This window comes from Lates calcarifer, linkage group LG2 (assembly GCF_001640805.2).
Source record: "Lates calcarifer isolate ASB-BC8 linkage group LG2, TLL_Latcal_v3, whole genome shotgun sequence".
NCBI lineage: Eukaryota > Metazoa > Chordata > Actinopteri > Centropomidae > Lates > Lates calcarifer.
This window is the reverse complement of record NC_066834.1, coordinates 27132665-27154563: the sequence shown is the minus strand read 5'-3', so window position 1 is coordinate 27154563 and position 21899 is coordinate 27132665. Positions and strand designations below refer to the sequence as shown.

General features: G+C 37.6%; 1 protein-coding gene across 1 annotated transcript in view; it reads right to left on the bottom strand.

Moving 5' to 3' along the window:
• The window catches only part of LOC108877732 (CUB and sushi domain-containing protein 1), a 364150-nt gene that overhangs the window by 139130 nt on the left and 203121 nt on the right, over positions 1-21899 (bottom strand). Inside the window, exons 8-10 of the mRNA XM_051077721.1 lie at positions 18793-18874; positions 15939-16063; positions 8568-8689 (exon numbers count right to left, since the gene is read on the bottom strand). Coding sequence (XP_050933678.1) covers positions 8568-8689; positions 15939-16063; positions 18793-18874 — 329 coding nt within the window. The remainder of the gene's footprint in view (positions 1-8567; positions 8690-15938; positions 16064-18792; positions 18875-21899) is intronic.

The following is a 21899-nucleotide window of genomic DNA, read 5'->3' as shown; positions in this document are numbered from 1 at the left end:
TCTAACAGAGAGCCATACAGTCAATATTTCCACTCTAGATTTGATTGACCTCTCAACTGACCCACAGTAAATGTAGCAATTACCGCAAAACAAAGATTACAAACTTTTACAAGTTGTCAGCCCCAACTGACATGAGAGGTAATGCAATTTAAACACTTACTGTAAGTACCCAGAAATGATATAATGCGACATCAGTAAACTGCACAGCACTGATTATTACAAACTTGTATGGTTTAAGATTGACTAGAGACTGACAAGAGAGGCAAAATTGTGTCTTTCCTCTTGATAGAAAAATTGTTTCATTAATTTCGTCACTTCCTGATCATATTGATAATGTCACACTAATGACCGCATCTAATACTACAGTTTTGGGTATCTGCAGGGTCTTAACAGGGGCAGAATATAGGGCTGGCATGGCCCAGTGGGTCTTAGGCTTGAAAGGTATCTTTTTTACATAAATATTGTGGAGCTTTAATGCAATTTATACTACACTGACTAAAAATGAAAACTGTCCTGAAAAGTTTAAAACATGTACTGAGGTGACCCCTTGTCAGAACTAGTACAGAGTGGGAACAGCTGTCCTGAAAGCAGAGTGTACGAGAATTCCCTTGCTGACATTGTGCAGCTATGTTGAGTCATTGGTGAGCTGCCACAATGGCAGTTTGGGACTTTTTTTTTCCAATAGATTACTTTTAGCCTTTCAGCCAAATAAACAAGTATAGAATAACCTGAAATCCTGTTTGAGGACACAACTCTCAGCACACCTTTATGCCTTGGAGAGGTAGTTTCTAAAAGTTACAGTTACAGAAAACAAAACCACTTGTAATCACCAATTTAGCAAATTACTTAAATGACTAACAGAATCTTATTAATACATTTCATCTTTTTATTCTAGACTTCATTTCTCAGAAGTGTTTCACTGACAATTTAATCAGAATTTTAGAGGCTCTTTTGCTGCTCATTGCAACTCAAGAGAGCATTATAAATCATCTTTAGAGTGCACTGCATCTTGCAACGACAGTGAATTTTACAATGGCCACACACCATGCAGGGGGGCAACAAGGGACAAACACAGCAGCGGTATCCATACCAAGCCATTGCTTGTACATTCTCATCCTTACAATTCATAAAGCTCAACAGTGAAGAGCAAGTTCACTGTCACAGCCCTATGCAGTCCAATAGACCAAAGTATTAGTAGTTCACTGGCTGATCTTATTTCCTCAGTGATAAAATGATTTAGAGATTATGTCTGTCATACTAACATTATGTATGCGGTTCCCATGTCCTACTTCCATTAAAATTAATCAAGACAGAAATTTGCTGCTGTTGTTTATTGTTTTTCTCTACCAAAATGCACTGACCAGAGGGTAGAGAGAGACCCCAGACAGATGGCCAGTCAATCACAGGGCTAACATAGATATGCAGACACTCATTAACAGTCTACCTGACCTGCATGCCCTTAGAGTGTGTGGGTTAACAGGATCACTAAGAGGAAAACTCAGAACAACACAGGAAGAAAATGAAAACAATAGGATGTGGCTGCTAACTACACCTAGGTCAGTCTAACTCCAAGCTGCTGTGCCTCTTCACAATCTTAAGAACTTTCACCGCAACAGAAGAACGTGGTGAATGTCTTCTGCTTTAGACAAATGTGGATGGAGGAAACAAAAGAGATTGACAAATTAAAATAAAGCGTGTGATGCACAGTGAGGACATCTGGCCATAATGATTGACAACCAAAGACTGGCAGCCTGTGCAGCCATTCAAGATGTTGCCACATCCACTTGATCTCAGCTCAGTGGAAACAGGAATGATGGAGAATGATAGGAGTAGTGATAGAGATAAAAAATAAAAGACTGACTGAATTCTACAGTTCCAGGCCACACAAGACTAATTTGCTAACAGGTCATGTGTGTAACAAGTTCATTACATCTGCACTATAATGAAATGGTTTCAGAAAACAACAGAGGGTACAGCATTTGTGGTGATTATTGCATCTTGTGTTTGTATGTCAATGTTTTCTAGCTTAGTTGCTGTATCTCAGTGTTGTTATACACTATGCTCTGACAAATGATCCTCCATGTGGGACGAATAAAGTAACAGTCAATTAAAAAATAGACGGGCAAGGATGCTAGCCTTTTGGCTGTACCCTCAAAGTACCCAGATGTGCTAGGTTTATGTGTTGCAATCCTGCCCCGAGGTGACCTTTGCCTTAAGTAGTAAGAAAGCAAACGACTGCTGTCTGGTAAAATAACTCCCTTGTTGAGGTGTTACAGCACCTTTGAGTGCTGTTGACCTGTTGCCTGGACAGTTTAGGAAAATAAACTGCATACTATGTTTGAGCAACAGCTGTGTGACAACTCTGGGGAAAGTGCATTATAAACTATTCTGTGATACGATAGAAAACTACCTGACAACAGCATGCTGTGGCTTTAGGGGTTTCATTTTGGCAGTTTGGGATTTCAGCATGTGCTACATTCCAAAGTATTTTCACATTACAGCATTAAAATAAATTCAAGAGGTCAGTGTACAAAACTAAAAGGTGTGACCTTGGGACATTCATGCATCACTATGGACAGCCTCCTTTGGATAGTTAAGTACAGGAATGAGAGCCAAAGACAGAGCTAATACAGTCAATTATGGTCAGTCAGACTGCCAAATTACAGTCGGAAGCCAGAATAGCACAAAGCCTTGAACTGAGATAATTTGCTAATTAGGCAGCTATTGGTGAAGGTCTTTCCATTACCATAGACACTGATGGTTATTTACTTTGCACTTTACTAATGCATTTACTCTGTCTATGTGATCAACAAACCGACTGAACTATGGCCTGTACGTTCTATCATTTGTGGTGTTTCAGAAATGACCCAGTACTTTTTAATATATGTCACTGTATTCATTGTACATATTATTTTCTTCTGATATGACATGGTGAAAATTTGTTGTTGTTTTTTTAATGCCGTTACTTTCTTGTATCTGCCCTGTATGCTGCCTCTTTGTCAGGTTGTAATTGTAAATGAGAATTGGTTCTCTGTTGACTGACCTGGTTAAATAAAGGTTAAATAAATAAAAAATAAAAAAGTATCTCACTGTATGCAATGAAGTCCTATCACCACTATTACATATACAGTATTAGGGTAAATACAGGCAGCAGCCAATCTTAAGTTTACACCAACACTTAGCCATTCAGAAGACAAAATCTTGTGAAAAGTTAATTAACACTGACAGAAAAACTATAGTTTATTACAACTCAGGTTTAGTTTTGTAGCTTGTGGCCTCAGTTCTATCAGTCATGATAACACTGAAAGTCCAAAAGGGGCAACATAGGTAGAACATTGTCCAACTGGTCAACAATAGTCAGATAATCACAAAAGGCTGGCAGGCAAGATAGGCAACAAGGTTGGTCAACTGAAATGAAAATATAAATGAAAGTTGAAATTATGATCTAAACTATGGCCCAAAATATGTTTAAAAAGTATGCTTCAAAATATATAATAATGTCAAAAAGTGCTGTCAAAGGCTTCTGTGACCCAGACTCATTGGACAGTGGGACATCAGTGCAAAGATATTCTCTTTCTGAGTGACTCTCGCCCCTCCAACCAATCAGAGAAGGCAGGGGGGAAGCTCACAACTGTCAATCAATACATGAACAAGCTTTTGTTTAACAGAGCAGGAAGAAGGAGGGGTAGGAGGAGAGGAGTGGTTTATTTTTGAGTCTAATGCTGGTGCTATCAGAATTTCCAGAACTTTATTATACTGTAGCTTCAAGCATAAAAAACTAAAAAGTTGTTTTGATAATACACTGAATATTGGGCACTTACTCTTCATTACATAAGAGCTTCAGCAATAATGTTGCAAAACAATACATTGTTGCAGAGTCAGACTGGACTCAAACATATTCTGGTTAAGGCCTTTATCTGACTTTATTGGCCTCAATTTCAGTATCAAGTAAAATTTAACAGAATCTGATAGAATGTCACAGAATGTGTCCTGACAATACTAAAGTGATGATGATGAACCATGCATGAAAATGACCCAACATCCAATCCCATAATACCACACACACACGCTAATATGTATTCATCAGGAAAAGACAGCAGTGATTATAGGCCTAATGGGCATGTGTGACGATGCGTTTCAGGGTGTATGTGTGTGAGCAGTCAGGCATGGTTCAGACTTGAACAAAATAATTATCTGCTTGATATTGATGAATCAAATGACTGACACACACAGAAGCACACACACACACACACACACACACACACAATGTGAAGTCCTTTTTCCACTGTGCACCTGAGTTTTTCCTCACTACAACCCAAAAGTTGACAGTTTACTTTGCAACATATTTTTCACAACCTCTGGCAGTTAGTAATTAAGTTGGCAAACAGAAAACAAACAGTCAACATTCATAAAATCACACACAACCAGATATGTGCATACACACTTAATAACACAGGCACACACACAAACAGAGTCACACTCACAGCATTTTACCGACAGGCTGTCAAACCAGTACAAACTATATTGATTGTGCTGCTTTTATTCAGAACTTGACAGGATGACAACAGACACACAACCAGGCAGCTTTACTTATTGGCTGTTTAAACTTGTGCACGTAAAGCATACACAAAAGATAGAACAAAACAGCACAAACACTTCGATAAAAACACTTGTCTCTGTCTCAATTTTGTATAACATGTTATTGATGAAAGAAGTCAACTGGATTAATAGTCAGACAGAGGCCAAGTGAGGTAGAGAGAGAATAAAGAAGAAGAAGAGGAGAGGAGACAAAGAGGGATAGAGCAGGGCTTTGAGATGGAATCAGAAATGAAAACAGAAAAAAACGGTTTACAAAAAGATGATGGTTATTTATCTTAATTCATGCTAATTTGCTCTTTTTGAATATTGTGTTCTCTCCCTAAGTCTCTCTGCACTATGTTTCAAACTGACCACAAAAAGCAGATATAAACTTCTTCTTTTTCTGGGCAATTTACACTTAGGATTCTAGTGCTGTGTTTAATCATCTATCTCATTCCCTGTATACACGAATCAAATCATGATTAAAGATCAATGTTCAAGCAGGAATACTCATGTCTTCTACTTAAGGAAATGTGTTTGTAAAGGAGGTTAACAAAATACAAGTTAAAGGCCTTTAAGCAAGGTGTCCAGACAAAGAGATGACTGCTGATAAGAAACAACAAAGACCCAGCCGAAATGCAGACTTCACAGCTCAACAACTGAGGTTCAGTTGAGATACAAACACTAATGAAGTAATTTCAGAAATCTTCCAAAACAGCACATGACATCCCAGATCCCTATTGGTGCTGTTTATCCAAGCTTTTTAAGATACTTAGATTAAATTTTAGACAATTTTTTCAATATGTCTATAACTGCCTGCATTAGAGTCCAACAATCCTACACAGTACAGTTAGATTGAGGTACATGGTTTAACTGTTCAGTGTGCTAAACATAGCTAACAAGCCCAAGTCTGATCTGAGCTCCACATTTTAAAGAAAGTCAGGAAAATCTCATTTTTAAAATATAGTGGTGAAAGATAATGGAAGCAGATATGTAGTCATAATAAAGACCTTGTCACATGTCATAAGTGGAAATATATGGACATTAATATTACAATATTATCTCAACAAATAGAAAAGATTAATCTTATTCTATGAATAAAATCTAAAAGTACTACATTTACAGAAACATTTTTTTCTCCATTTATCTTTCAAAGATTCAAAAATAATAATATTGTGCAGGTCAGTGTTTCTCATTGCTGCCCTCTTAATAAAGAGAGCAACGTTTCGAGTGTTCTGTACTTAAAGAGCACTCAGCCTTCATACAACTCACTACAATTGTAATTCTACTAAGTGCCACCTGGTTTAAAGGCACTGGCAAAAGGGAAGCTCACCACTCTGATTCTTAAATAGCATTTTGCATATGCCTAAAAAACACACATAATTAATGTTTAAATCTAATGAAATCTAATTTGTGTAGATTTTAAAGTTAATAAACTTTTATGGTAAAACCCCAGATATTTTGTAGGTATTTTCTGGTGGAAAACCTCTCTGTGAAGTGAGCGGTTGACAAATCAATAACATGCAAATGTGTGGCATTATATAATGCAGAATCATTCCAGTAAGTGGTTGAATGAAGAGGATTACACATATGTATAATCTCTATAACATTTTAAAACTGAAAATTAGCAAGGCAAAACAGCTGGTAATTGTTCAACATATGAGGCTGTGGGGGGAAAGCACTGATCTCTTCTGATGCCATAGTCATGTGGATGTATCAGACTTAATTTTATTTGGTATGTAATTAATGTAGACTTTTCTATTCTATTCTATTCTATTCTATTGTAGTCTAGTCTATAACTGTCTTTATCTCTTGTTTGTCTCTGTCCTTGTCTCTCCCTCTGTGTGTGTAGATAGTGACATTCTGCAAATGCCAGCAGCTGTAGCAGCGGATAATCTGTCATTATAGTACATTCTTAAAGTGCTCTCAAACCTGAAGCATTTTAATACACACGCACACACACACAGAGAGAGACACACAAACACACATAAGCAGTCCACAGAACAGAATACATTCCATCCATTCCATCCATCATAAGCTGAGGCTATGTGAATCTATTATACTGTATTATATTGTATTCTATTTTAAACCCCACGCAACACACACACACACACACACACACACACACACTCTTACTTAAGGGCAGCTTTCCATCTGTCACCTGAGACCAACCAAAATCACTAATAATATGGAGGATATTTCTCATAGTGAAACTTTATCAAATGCAGCCATGTCAATTAATTCATTTTACCTACACAGTAATTGTGATTTCTGATGTCACTTTAAAGAGATGTCTTAAGATGCAGATCACTCATGACTGCCATATGCTGGCTTGAAAAAACCTCTATAGTGCAGACTTCTCTCAAAATACATTAAAGTCTCAGAGCTAGGTGAATGAGATGAATCTACACAGACATACATTAACATTTGTGCGAACTTTTGTTATAGCCTGACACTACCTGTTGGTCACCTTATGTTTCCATTTCTCTCTATCAAGGTCAGAGAGAGAGAGAGGTGAGAACAAAAAGCCAATTTCTCTCACCTTTTCTCTCTCCCTTTTATATATTTTCTTCTCTCTCCTCAATTATATCTCACCATTTCTTTATCCCACTCGCTCAGAGGTGAGTAGACTCCATTTCCATCCATCTTCAGAGAAAACTTCAATGTCACATGTCAAGTACCTGCTTGGACATTCAGTCCTTTTCACTCTTCCTGATGCTCGCTTTTTAGATGTGAAGCAACCAGCTGAATATTCAGCCCCATTTCTCTCTTCTATACTTCCCTCACCTTAGTTTCCAATGTGCTCAGTGCTATCTTGCTCTCATTTTGCTCTTCCCTCCATCTCATTCTCTCTACACTCACCATTTTCAAACTTAAAATTTTAGACAAATCAAAGTGAAAGGAGAAAAGAAGATGATAGATGGAGAAAGTAGATGGGAAGAGAGCAGTGCAGAGTAGATGAGTAGAGAGGCGAGGAGAGAGGGGTAGAGAATAAAGAACCAAGATTTTAGGAGAAACTGAGAGGCAAGCAGAGAGTAAGGGGGAGAGAAAAGGGAAAGAGTGGAGACAAGAAGTACAGAAGTAGGGGAAGGGGAGTAAAAGTGGAGACAGGATATGTGACGAGACATGAAAAGATGGTAATACCACAAAAGAAACTGTAGATAGAGAGACTTGAGATGTTGTACCACAGGTATATGAATTTTTCATGCGAACACAACAATAACTCAACAACACAGCTGCCTTCACAGAATTTGGGATGGTGTGGCGACCATGAGCTCAGCAGTAGAAACAGAATCCAGTCAGCAAGCACAAAAATAAAAAAAGCTTAAAACAACAGCCCTTCAACTTTCTCAACACTGGACCACATAAGACAGTATCTGCATATGTTGTGTCAGAGTTTCTAGTCTCACTTACAACTTTTTACTTCAAGTCATATTGTATTGTTTGCCTTTCCTGTCTCTGTCCGCAGCATTTTTAAATCTCTGTTTACCACAGGAAGGCTGTGTATGCATTCAGATTTTCCAGCAATGTCTTTAAATAAATAACATTCAAAATATCAATTTTTGTTCAGGCAGGTGTCCATTCATCTCATAATATCTCCATCACAATGTTAACATCTTAAATGACATCCAGTATATATCTCTGAAAGTCAATACTAAGGTCAGTGTTTTAAATGTTGGCAATACTGAACGTTACTGATGAATACATTCTAAAAAGTGGACTGGTCAGTTTTTCACATTAAAAAAACATATTATATATTTAACTAATATTTATCAAAAACTGGCAACAAAATTGTCTGAATGCTTTGTAGACTTAGACAAAAACCAAATTACCTCAAAGATCGTGTACTGGCACATTAAGATCACTACATCTGGGCAGCACAATGTGATGATAGCAGGTTGCAGGTATAGAAGCTTTATTTTCACCATGGCAGATTACAGCAACTGTTGAATGAAGAGGGGGGGATAAAATTGTGAAAATTAGCTCACCTTCCCAGAGTCCATTGCAGTGATGACCCACACACAGTGTGCGTTGTTCTCATACTGAACAGGGTAGTTAGGGGAAGTTATAACCCCTCTGGGCCCCCTTAGGTTACTGCCACAGGTACGAGCTGCAGAGGAGGACAACAAAAGAGAGACAGAGTGACAAAGAGTTTTAAAAAAGATTTATAGGGTAATCAAAATGATGTGTGCAGATTATAAATGTCTTCTTATCTTTGGAAGAGAAAAGACTTGAAAGAGGGTGTGGTAGTAACAGAAATTATCTTGGTGATGATGACAGGATTAAATACAACCAAAATTGAAGCTGTGGTCAGCAGACATTGAATTTGGGCAGTTTGGTGAACCCACATAAATTTGTTTTGGTGGTACATTTTTGGGGTAACATATTATAAATGATCAATGGAACCAAATTAAAGTTTGCCTATTTCAAAATTTTCTGCAATCAAATCAATTGAGTTCCCTTCTTTCTTTCACAAGGAAGAGCATTTGCCACAAACATCAACTGCTGGTGACATTAAACGTATTACTTAATCTACCTAGTCACCTTGCCACCTATTTCTAATTGACTTACAAAGTTCAAACAGCTTCAGGTTTGATAAACTCAGTGATTCTTCAGCTTAATTAATCTTTATACAGGTTCAACAGACTTCACTGAAACACCGTTTGTTGTTGATGTTACTTTCATCGCAATAATAACTACTCTGCAGTAATGTGGCCATTCACACCAATCAAAGATAAAACACTTCTCTCTATGAGTGGGCTTACTGGGAAATGTTTTGGAGACTGATGAAAAACGCTTAACACAACATACAGTGTGACAAGGGCACTTCATGTCAACATTGCACATGGGCATGAACATTTATTAAATCTGTCCTGATTATCAAAGAAAGTGTTATTTTTTTTATTTCAGCAGGGTCTTGTTTCCATAATTTTATTCATCAACCCTCTCAGTAATGATAATGAAAATGTAACTCTGCGAAAGGCTTCAGCTCCAAACAAGCAGATAAGGTGTTTGACTTCCTTACAGAAAGGTCAATTCATTATCCTGCACAATACCTGCAAAAATTCTACATAACTCCTTCACAACTGAATTGCCAACTTTATTAGGTACACCTGTACAATCTTATGCATGCCAGTACAAGAGTTCTGCCATGAATTCTTCTTTCACAGACCTTAAACTTTTTCAGTTTGTGTTAACACTTTCAGAAAAGTAAAAAACACTTCACATGTATAACTGAACTTGTAGCGGGTGGTAGTAATGCAGTTCATGCAGTTTAACACCAGTGCAAACTACAACCTCAACAGTAAACATATAGCTAAATTAATACCTTTCTGAGAGTGTCATTGTATCAAAACTGAACACCGTTAATTCTAAAGACAGAATGTAAATGTAAAGCCATGAGCCTCTCTATTCCCATATCTCAGCAATTAAAACTGGAAGCAGTTTATTATGACCCATAGTACATTTTATTGTTAGGCGACCTATAGTGGCTGTAGTAATAATGAAGGGGGTGAAGGAGAAACTTATGCGGCATAGAGTATACAGCGACAGAGTCTGAGTTTAGGAGGAGGCTGGAGTGGAAGGATGGCTTTGTCATTTGACATGTGACATTGTCTCTTTTATCAATGACAGTTCTACAACCTTAGCCACATTGTTTACTAAGGTAGCCACACTGACAAAGATAAAGTACATACTCAAACCTTGATCTTTCCTTCAATCTAGCCAAGTTGCTTTTTGTGCCTAAACCTAACCAAACCATGAACATTCCATAGGTTTAACCACATTTTTGCTACTGTTATCATGACGGCAAAGGTCTGGTCATATTTGAGGGTAGGCAAAGATGATCTATATGACTGCTGAATGACTTGTTTTTTTTTTTTGTTGGTGAGTACAATGACATCATGACTGAAACACCAAAATTATAACAATAAGAATAATAATAGGGTTTGTTAAAAAAATATAACTTATCTATTTAGTAAAAGACTAGCTAAAACTGCAATATTGTGACATGTAAGAACAATGTAACAATGTAAGAAAAAGAGCTGCATGATATATATTCATGCTACAGAGGACAAGGGAAAATAATGTGTTATTTTAAGAAGGGCATCCAATTATACCAAAAAGGGTATAACATGAGCTAAACAAAGCTAGTGTTTACAGGAGTATTGCGTTTTGCATTGGATACAAATATAAAAATGTATACTTTGTTAAAACCTAGATTCCTGCACAATCTGAGTTTTCTTTCATCCCTTCTCCTGTAGGGACTTAAACCAAAATCCGTCATCATTTAGCTCATCATTTTTACTGGCAAACTTACACCAAATTTTGGCAATGAGGTTAGGTCAGGTTAAGCAAACACTGTTTCCTCAGGATGTTCAAGTATTGGAAGGACCCCAAAATTAATGAACAGCAAATTTCAAAAACTCTCTCAAAATACTTGTCTCTGGAAGGATGTTCTGGTAAGAAACAACACATTACTCTATTGATCAATATTTGTATGACAAGTGGAGCCTGATGCTGTTTTCCTGATGGCAAAGGCTGACCATGCTACTAGTGACTGTTTATTTTGTCCACTCATTTTACTTGTTTATTAAAAATATATAGCAAAAGACAAGGTAAAAAATATTTTCATAGCTTTACCAGCAAAATTATGTGTCAATTTTTAGTAAAAGTCACAGGATATTATAAATCAGTTTTTATTTTGTGATCCATGTACAGTATATCTGTGCTAGATTTCATAGTAACACAACAAACAGCTGTTGATATTTCATTATGGAGACTGACAGACTGATCAGCTGACATGCTGCTACATTAACATGACTAAAAATGGTAAAAATGCGACCTACGCACTTAGTGTAGAGGTATGTTCCAGGGTTTTTTTTTTAAGCACTTGCCCCCAAATTCTCCTCCTTTGCTGCTAAAAGTTTCAGTACCTTTGCTCCTCCAGAGCCTGCAGATCCCTGTTATCAACAGCATTTTTCATAATATTCTTTCTAGTGCTCTATTTTATCCATATTGATTTTGTCCTGTGATACTCAAGGTAATATTTCTTGCCTCCACTACCTCATAAAGTCACCCATGTGTTATTGCCTTAAAGGGATATTTGGCAAAAAAAAGTGCATTGTGTCAAAAGTCCCCTTAAAGTACCCTCTCTCGAGCATAGTAATATTGAAGGGCGTACTTCACATTTTCAGTCAGTTTTAGTCAACAAGCACTGTGGAAAAAGTTTTATCTGATCGTATATTTGCCCTTTACCTATTATAATAAGTTAGCTGGAGGAGATCACTGCCATCAGAAGGAGAAAAGGCCAGTGGCACAGGAACAAATGCATTTAGATAAGATAAGAGAGAATATAACAAAAATATAAGAATAATGGAGACTAAAAGAGAGGGTGAGGAGTTAAAAAATGAATAGGTGGTGGAAATAATAAAGTTACGACGTCTGCAAATACAGAGGTTGTAAGACATGGGGGAGAGAGGTTACAAAGAGACGGAAAGAGAGAGAAAAGAGAGAGTAGAGAGGATGAAATATAATAATGTGAGAAAGGAAGAAAAAAGAAATTGAAGGAAGAAGGACAAGGCAAAAGGCAAAAAATACCACACGAGAGAGAGAGAGAGAGGAGGAGGACCTCAGATGACTGATCTGCCTGTTAATTAGAAAAAAGAGCTGAAACACACAGTGATACACACGGATACATACACACATATACACGGACACACAGTAACACATTCATGGCGATTCATCCTAGAGACCAGCTTCTAATTAACAGTTAAGTCTCAGTAGAGAATGAGAGAGGCTCATGGGTTTGAATCCCACGGGGGTGATCACAACAGATAATACTGTACACCAGAGCTACAGTATAGGAATTTTTAACCTCTGCTTGCCTTCTTGTTAGTGTGTAACAGCCTTCTGATCCTGTTTTCTTTTTTACTTGCTTTCCCTCTCCCTTTCTGTCTGGGCATTTATCCTTCTTTCTAATTACAGACATTTATGTGAAAAATATCAAAAGCCATAAATCACTGTCAAATACATTTCCTGTTGTTGCTATGTTGAGCAACATTGTGCAATGTTGAATCTTCAACCGCTGAATTATGATGTTCCCATGAAATGTAAGTATGAAAAACAAGTTGTTCTACATTGTAAAAATGTCACACATTGAAAAAATGTAATGCCTATTGAGTGAAATGTTCAAATACAACACCCACTGTCTGTATTGCTGCATAACTCAAACGGAAATGTTCTACCACTGTTGTCTTGTGCATAATTTTATATATATTTTTTCTAGTTAGCTTAACATATCAGGCATCCTTGAGAGCTTTTGGATCAACAATATATCATTTAAAGTAGAGCTGCTTATAAACAATTCTCTTTACACCCCATGTGTTTGAAATGATAAATCTACAGATGAGTCCAGTTGTACTGAAGCACTTAAATCCATTTGCATTGCATGAAGTATCATTTGAATCAATTTAAGCATAACAGGCATGGGAGATTGAGGATAACACTGAAAAGAGGTTTCCAACATAAGGATGATTTCTATTAATACTGATAAGCACTATTACATTCTGCCCTGACTTTCCAGTTTATTATTACACCTATAGCTAATATAACAGCCTCCCTTCATAAAGATTATAATAGATAAATTATATTGACTTGTTGATTACGCTACATCATCTGTTTGCTGTTTGTCGCTTGACAGGTAGTGTACAGTTTTGGTAGCAAAAGCTGTCGACAGGAGTTGATAGCAGTGCTCAAACTCATCACAGTAAATGCGTGGTTTTGTCACAAATTTAAAAAGAGGCTAGAAAGCTGCACTGAGCTGAAACATTGCATGATAGATTTAGGCACTAAGCGCAATCCTTAGATTTAGACACAGTAGTTTTACTTGATTCAGTGACTACAAAGAATAAGATGCAATTTATCCCACAGGTAACTGATTTTGAAAATGTTGAACTTTTTTTCTGAAGGTGTTCTGCTTAAATTTTATGTTTTTTATTTCATTACTTGGAGTATTTATGCTGTCAGTGTGATATAGTGCCAGATGGCTCAGTATTCCAATCTTATGGACAATAAGGTCTGTTCTGTTCTGTTCAATTTGATTCTATTCCTTTCTATATCAATACAAAAAATGTTATATTACATAATACAAACAGAAAAGAAATCTGTGTAGAATAACTGTTCATTTTTGCCATTTTTATTTTTTAACATTAATTTTTGATCTTCTTTCACTACTGAAAAATGTACCCCACCAAAAATCTAATGCAATCATTTGCTCAGGGTCTCCTAACTAAAACAAATGTTTGTTCAATGAAAAAAAAGTGTAATACATTAAACAAAAAAACATTTTTCAAGTAAGTTAATATCCATATGTCCTTCCATCTCTTTCACTGTCTCACTCTCCCTCCATTTCTACTTTCTATTCCTGACAAGAGTAGCCAGTATCATGAAGTCAGGCAGGTTCCTGCAGTCACAGACAGAGATATAGAAACAAAACATGGACACACACATACACATAACCACACACACACACACACACACACACACACACACACACACACACACACTATAATACGATGTGACAGGGACCCTACAGTATGTGTCTGAGCACAGGGACTGCCTGTCCATCAAACACACACACACAGCTCAAGGCAAATACTGCTGCAGCTATGAGGTGTGTGACATTGTCCTTTGGACACTTGCTGTGTCAGTGTAAGTGTGTGTGTGTATGTGCACGCACATTTGGGTGTGTGTGCTGGCTGTCTGACTTTTCATTGTGGAGCAATAAACTCGACAGGGTATTGTCAGTAAACATGTGGGCAGTGAGAGCCCCTGCATCATTGCTCTGCCACTCACACAGTTATTTATTTAGTCACTCAGCCAGTCAGTCAGATGAATGAAATGTGATTTTAACACATCAAAAAAACAGAAAAATGTAAATTACAGTGATACTATTCATTATGTTTCTATGATGCAAATACTACAAATTTAACATAACCACCTACAGCTCCAAACATTTCAGTCAATACCTTTCTGATATAAGTTCTTTATATTCAGTGCTTTACAAATTGGGATCTGAATTGCATTAGATTGTCCAGGCATACATTTTTGTCGTTTTCAGCTGACACACAGTCTAGTTGCTAGGAGCAGTTGAAAAATAAAAAGAAAATATGCCAATCTGAAAATTGTTATTTCTGTATGTCTACAACTTATAACTTTTGAGACCATTTGTCTGGCTCTGGCACAAGATCCCCATAATTCTGCCTACAAAACTCGTAATGGCTTAGTTGTTTTTCAAACTAGGAAAACAGCCATGAAAGAGCACAACACTAAATCTATTTAAGTCACTGAAAAAGATTTAGACAGTGATTCAGAGCCCTGGAACCAGGCTAAGAACCAGGCTGCTAGTTTTGCAGCATTAAAAAGGATATGCAAAATCTCAGCAGTTAAACTGCGAGAAGAAAAAGAAGCATTTGATATGAATAAAGTCAAGATTCTGAAAATGTATGCATTGTCCTATGACATGATTTAATTTAGTGTAGTCTTATTGATTAGCTTTACCTGGGATTTGCATGGCCTGGCTCTTAACTACATTCTGAACTTTTCTTCCCACTCAAGCAGAGGATTTCCTGCTGGAAGAGCTCAGACAGTAACCCTCTGACCGTTTCAGTGTGCAGGCTAATGACTAAAGGTGAACAGGTTTTTGCCTTCAGGGCCTGGGGAACTCAGGCAGCAGTATGCACTGTATTTTAAAGGGTAAGTTTGGCACTGTTTTATCTTATTATCATCACCAACAAATCCCCTGAAGATACCAAAACTAAGTAGTAGTACTTTGTATTATGTGAGAAGCCTTCCTGCTCTATCACTCTGCTGCCATCCAAGAATTATTAAGAACACATTAAAGATTCATACCGTTGCATTCAAGTGACATATTCCTGCTATATGATGAAGATGCAAGCCTACTTTCATTTCTACATCACCTAAAGCAGTGGGTCTCTGATGACAAGTAGGGCATATTCTTTTAAACCCTTGCACGTCTGGGCCAATAATAGTTGGTAAAGCGGATCGTCAGGTGATGGTTTAACTCCTGGCTCCTCGTAATAGCATGTAGAAGTGTTCTTGACCCTAACAATGATTCGCAGATGAGCAGGTCAGCACCTCGCCTGGCAGCTCCATCACCATCAGTGTATGATAGTGTATATGAACTGTTGATACCAAGCAGCAAATACACTCTGTACAACATGCACTAATGCTGTGAGTAGACATGAAAACATTGTGTTAAGCATCTTTATTCCAACTCTGACGCATGCGCACCTAAGGAGATTAAACCAGATTCAGTGGGAGTGACGGGTGAAACTTACTTCTGCAGATGGGTCTGTGGTCACTCCAGGCAGCCAGTGTGTCAGTGACTCGTTGACAGGTGATACTTTTAGATCCTTGGAGTACGTAGCTGTCATCGCAACTGAACTGGACGCTGGAGCCAACTCTAGTTAAAGAGACACAACAGTAACAACACTTGTCAAAAATAGTAATAATCATACCTATGATTATCTGACTGCTTCACAAAGTCATAGTCAGGTAATATTGTGATAATAAGAGAGGTCTTACAATATTGCTAGTATCAAACGAGAACTGGACATTTTCCAGTGGATAGTTGTAGAAATAATGTATGAATGATAGTCATGATATTAATGATGCAGTAGCTTTTAGATCCCTGCGGAAGATAACCGCCATCACAAATCATCCAATTAGGATCTATAATTCTTCTCTTTCTGTAAGACACTTTTGTCATTCTCTCTTTTTCCACTCATGCCTTTTCTCCTTTGTCTGCTTTTCTTTGCTTTTCTCTGCTCTCTTTTCTCTACTGCCGTGCCGTCGCACTGTTTCTCTCGTTATTTGTTCTGATCATTCTTGTTTTCTCATTCTCTCCAACACCCTGCTGTCTAACACGTGAGAGGGACATTCAGCCATCTAAGTGGAAGTCTGCATGGTGTCTTGTCTGTAAAGCTTAATGTCTCCTTCCTGCTGACACAAACCACAGTCTACCACCTGGCCAAACATTCACTATGTAGGGTTGTGGTTGTTCAGAAGCTCCACACTGTTTTTAAACACTGTAGAGTCGTACAGCCTGGCCAAATCCCTTTGTTAGTACCTTCGTCACAGAGAGTTAGGTCATTCGCTTTACAGATTCTGCTACTTTGGTGATGCTGATGACACTGAAAATACCTTGCATGCAGCCTCATACTGTGAATTTTACAATTACAGGACAGAAAAAAAATGTTGTTACTGCTGTTACAAAAAGTTTCCAACACAACTGTGCATGTGGTTGTCGGTGGAATCTAACTGCCACAATAAACAAAGTCACTGTTATGTTGCTCATCTGCAGTGAAAACTGTAGTTTTCTCTGCAGCTATGTTTCCTCTTCATTTCTCCTGTTTTACTTCATCACACCACAATTCTGTTCAAGTTCCTGAATTTCTGAGCTTAATGATGATTAGATACAAACATGTAACACACACCAAGCACACCCATGCCAACATGCATGAAAACAAACACACAAACACATACACACATGGAGGTAATGACCTTTCACTAACTCAGACAACTCCACTAATGGTCCTGCAGAGCTTGTGCAGTCATGGTTGCTAATGGTAAAGAGCACCACCAGGACCTGGAGATTTAAAAAACGATTATAATCTAAAAGTTTTCTGGGCTGAAAATAGTCATGGAAAAAGGTAAAAAAAAAAAAAAAAAAAAAAAAAAAGAATTGCCCATCTTGATTTTTGCATAATCATAAGCGAAACATAAGAACAATTAAGCTGCCACTGATGCTAAGTGAATGGGTTGTAGGGAGAGGTGATTATTTTATAATTGCTAATTCCTGATTAAATAAAATGATGTCTCCCTTTCCACTGATTAGATGACAGACACCATGGAGTGAATCACTGAAAAAATCCCTGTGTCCATCAAGTCCTTGTTTTTACCCAAGATTCTACTTCTGAGAATTTCTCTGTGTGTAACACCTACATGAGTAAAGACCCTCATAAACCCAGCGTAAAGTGGAAAACACTTGGTGGTTAACGGTGTGTCTCTGGACAGAAGGGCTACTGATGATGATTATAAATGACTATAAACACACACCGAATGATCCAAAACAGACTCAGCCTGTGTTGAGCGAGTATGACTGCAGGTTTAAACCTCCAGTTCTGTACTGAAAGTTAATTCATAGCAGCAGCAGTTTCGAAACACAGATATAGAGGTGTCCGCTAACTATAGAGTAACAAAGTAATAGCTGCTGTAATTTCAATATTTGTGCCACTTGTGAGAGAAAACTCCCCCCTTTTGATAATTTTTAAGACTGCAAATGTAAATTTGTGAGTTTTTCAAGTTTGTTGTGTAACAACCCAACTGATAGAAATTATTTATGATGATGATACATAAACCACAGAACACTTATATAGAATAAAAATCATGGAGAGGTTGGGTAAGAATGTTCCATGCTCACTGGACAGATTCTGGGACCAGAATAGAGGCAGACTGGCACTTACTCTTAGCCTGTGGGTTAGGTAATGCCAATCAGTGAAGAAGAGAGAGTAGGGCAATTAAAACACACTGTGGTTTCTGAAGAAATAATGTAAAATCTGAACTGGGCCCTGAAGTAACAATTCCTTTAACTGCAAGGTAATCTGTACAAACAGGAACAGTCCTATTTCAAACATGAAGAGTCATGAGGTCTAAACTAAGCTCACCAATTTTTAGTCCCTGACTGCACAGATTGTCAATCTTGCCTGTTGCACAGACAAGTATTTTGTAAAGCTAAAGCAGGGTGGGAGGGGAGAGCAAACAGAGTGTGTGTTTTCCCAGTACGACTCTGTTCAGCCTGCAGCAAGGCTCAATATTTTTTAACTGTCAGTAATCGGCCCAAAAAAGTACCAGCCCACTAGGAGCTCTCTCAATCCCTCTGATTACCACATGTACTGTATTGTGCTGACGACAACCAAGCTGTTCTGACTTGGGAATTTAAACAGCACAACAGACACAAAGCACAAAATGCACATCAACTGAGCAAGCGTCCCACAACTCACACATAATCCAAATTATTTGATGACTTGCCATGTTTGCAGATGTAATTCACTGCAGTCTACTTTATACAATGTCCAAGACCTTGTGGATGTTTTGAATATACCTAATTAGACTATGAAAAAATGAACTTACTGGAAGGCTGAGCCCATCCTCTTGCCATTTTCTGGAACTCCAGGATCTGGACAAACATCACCAGCAAGACCGCTTTGACTCACTGAAAAAAAGGGGGAAAAATATGGTAAGCAGTGTCAGTTCAGGTTATGATGTAGATTTCAGCACATCTTGTAACTATTAGAGGCATCGTCATATAATGCTGAACAGTAAATCATTAAACTTGTTCTCATACCACTATTTACAGTAAAATGAAAGTGACAGGGGCAAAATCACCCTTGTTACTGTGACCATGAACATCTGAGTATTTTCCAATATGTGATGACAGCCAAGTGGTTAAGCACAACTAGGATAACTCCAGCTGTGAGAAATATCCCCTACTGTTGTTGAGAATTCACAAAATGAGGTATGCACCCAGCCTTTGAATTTTAAAATCTGTCTTTAGATATATTCTCAGCTGATTCAGGAACATGTCTGAAAAACACAAAGGCCTCAATATGAAAACAAGGCTGTTTCCCTTTGTGTTTATTTTTCTGACAGCTGTAATAATGATTAAAAAGGATAGATAAAAAGTTTTTCATCAGAAAGCAGCAATGGACACACTTACGTGTTATCATGATCAGCCTTTTGCAATTTATCTGTCTATGAAGTCCATTCAACACAAAACAAACAAGCGTCAACCATTTCTATCTGACCGGACTTATACAAAAGGATGAAGAAAACAAGTGTTCTGTTAACTTGCATAAAAGGAAAACCTGGAGTAGGAGTTATTTGATTTGACAGTACATTGACAAAATCCAGGAAACTATAATATCCATAAACAGTTCTTTTTCACAGCAGACATTTTGACTTGTCATAGTTGGAAAAGCACATTGAAGATAGCTTCATTCTATTCAAGTGTCCCACTTGGACGTAAGAGTAATGTGTCTCATTTCTTTCAGGTTATGCCATCAGAGTACCAGTCTGAAAAATGGCATAACCTTATAACAGTCCCACACATTCAGACACAGTAGTTGAAAAAGAAAAAGAAAAAAAAGGTAAGTACAACAATACAGAGGGGAAAAAAATGTGCAACCAAATGACTTCTGACAACCTCAAACATAAGCTTATGTCAAATTATATAACTAAATGAGCTCATTCAAGGTACATGTCATCTGAAAATTAGATTTAGATATAAAGCTTTAATTCACCATATAAGTAAAAACTTGTACATAATACATCAAGTAGCATGGAAGACATACTGTAGCTAAATATCGTTGCTAACTGTTAGCTAACTGCAAACCTAGCATGTCATGTTCAGTCCGATTCACTCAAACCACACCTGCTGCGTTAGCTGCTATCATGTAGCCTAGCTACTTGTTAGCTAAAGTTAAAGATTTAGGGACAGACTGTAAATTAAGCAGCAAAGACTTTTTTCTGTAAACTTACATTACATGCACATTTCTCAAGCCTATATTTCAGTCAGTCATCATATTATTTGAACAGTTAACACCTCCTACCTTCTGAAGTTGAGCTTTTTCTTACTTATTAGTTTAGCAAGCTCTAATTTACTCTGCCAGGTTTTGCTACAGGCTGTCCTACAGACTGCACTAAACAAATGGAGAGCATGAAAACCTACAGTGGTGGAAAGTAATTAAGTACTGTTACTCAAACACTGTATTTGACTACAGTTTTGGAGATTTTAGCTCTTCACACAATTTCTGTTGTATGCTTATTTGTACTCAAACCCACATTTTAATTTATTCATTTATTAATTTATTAATTTTACAGATTTACATTTCATGTACAAACTAGAGCTAAGTTTATAACTACTTAACTTTACATAAACTCTATATAAAATATTTTAAATTTTCATCTCCAGTGTTAAAATACTGCTTAAATATTAATACAAAAGTAATTAAAGCTGCGAGCAGCGTTGAACGGGCCCTCGCACCCGGCGCCCGTCGGGGGAGCGGCGACCGCGGGACCCCGGCAACCGCGGGGTCAACGCAGGTCGCAGGGCACACGCTGGCGTAACAGTTCACACTTCCGAGATGTAAAAATTTTAAATAAAAGCTTTTACGCTAATTATTTTCTGTGATAATATTTTTCAGAGCTCATCATCTGTGACAGCTCTTGGCTCTCCTGACTGTAACCTCTCTGTGGCAGCTTCTCACAGACTCAATCAACTCCTCTTCCCCTCCCCCCTCAGACACAAACACAAACACACACACACACACACACACACAGATACCCCCTCCCAAAAGGAGATAAAACTCAGTTTTAACTTGAGTTTAAAAGCTTTGAGCTTTGAGCAAAAGCATTTTTTTAAGTTCTGTTATTGGGTGCATATATAAATCATTTATGCTTAAACAAGGCTTATAATGAAGTTATTTGAACAGTGAATATCTCATCTGCCTAAAGTCAGGGCGAAGCCACTAACCAGCTGTAGGGATGGGTATCATTAGGATTTTATCTTTATCCATACAGACCCCTATCAGTCCAGCTCAGACTGTTACTGGTTTAAGAGAGTGAAGTTTATAGCAATTTGCAAAATTTGGAGATTAGTGACAAACTAACCAGTTAGACTACATACAGACAAGCTTTCATTTTAGCTGTTAGTAACAGTTTGCCATGAGCTTAACCAGCGTGCTGTGCTTCCTGTTAAACATGTTATGAGACTGTGGACAAGGCTGAAAATATTACTTTACTAACTACTTGCCGAACAGGCGCTTTGACAAAGAAAAGGTAAAGGCCAGCAGCTTTTACTTTTCAATGCACTTGTCGTCAACTTGAGTGGCTTATATTCAGCTGGTTCACTTGACGCCCGTGGACCTAGTGCACTTTTCCTGTCGCCGTACACTGAGTAACACGAAAAAATCAGCTGACCCCGTGTGAAATTTCCTAACTGATCAAAATCAAACTGTAAAGACAGCATCAATCCACGCTCAGCTTTGGTCAAGGGGAGACATATGGGAGAAGATGAGTAGAGAGATGGAAAGAAACAGAAAGGGTGATGGAGAAAGATTACATGAATTCAAAATAACCTACAATTCCTTAAAATTAATTTGAAGCCAGTTTAATTTTTTGAGCCAGCTTTGACATCTGCAGATATGAGTTTCTGAAGAGGGGCCTGCTGAGGTTAGATG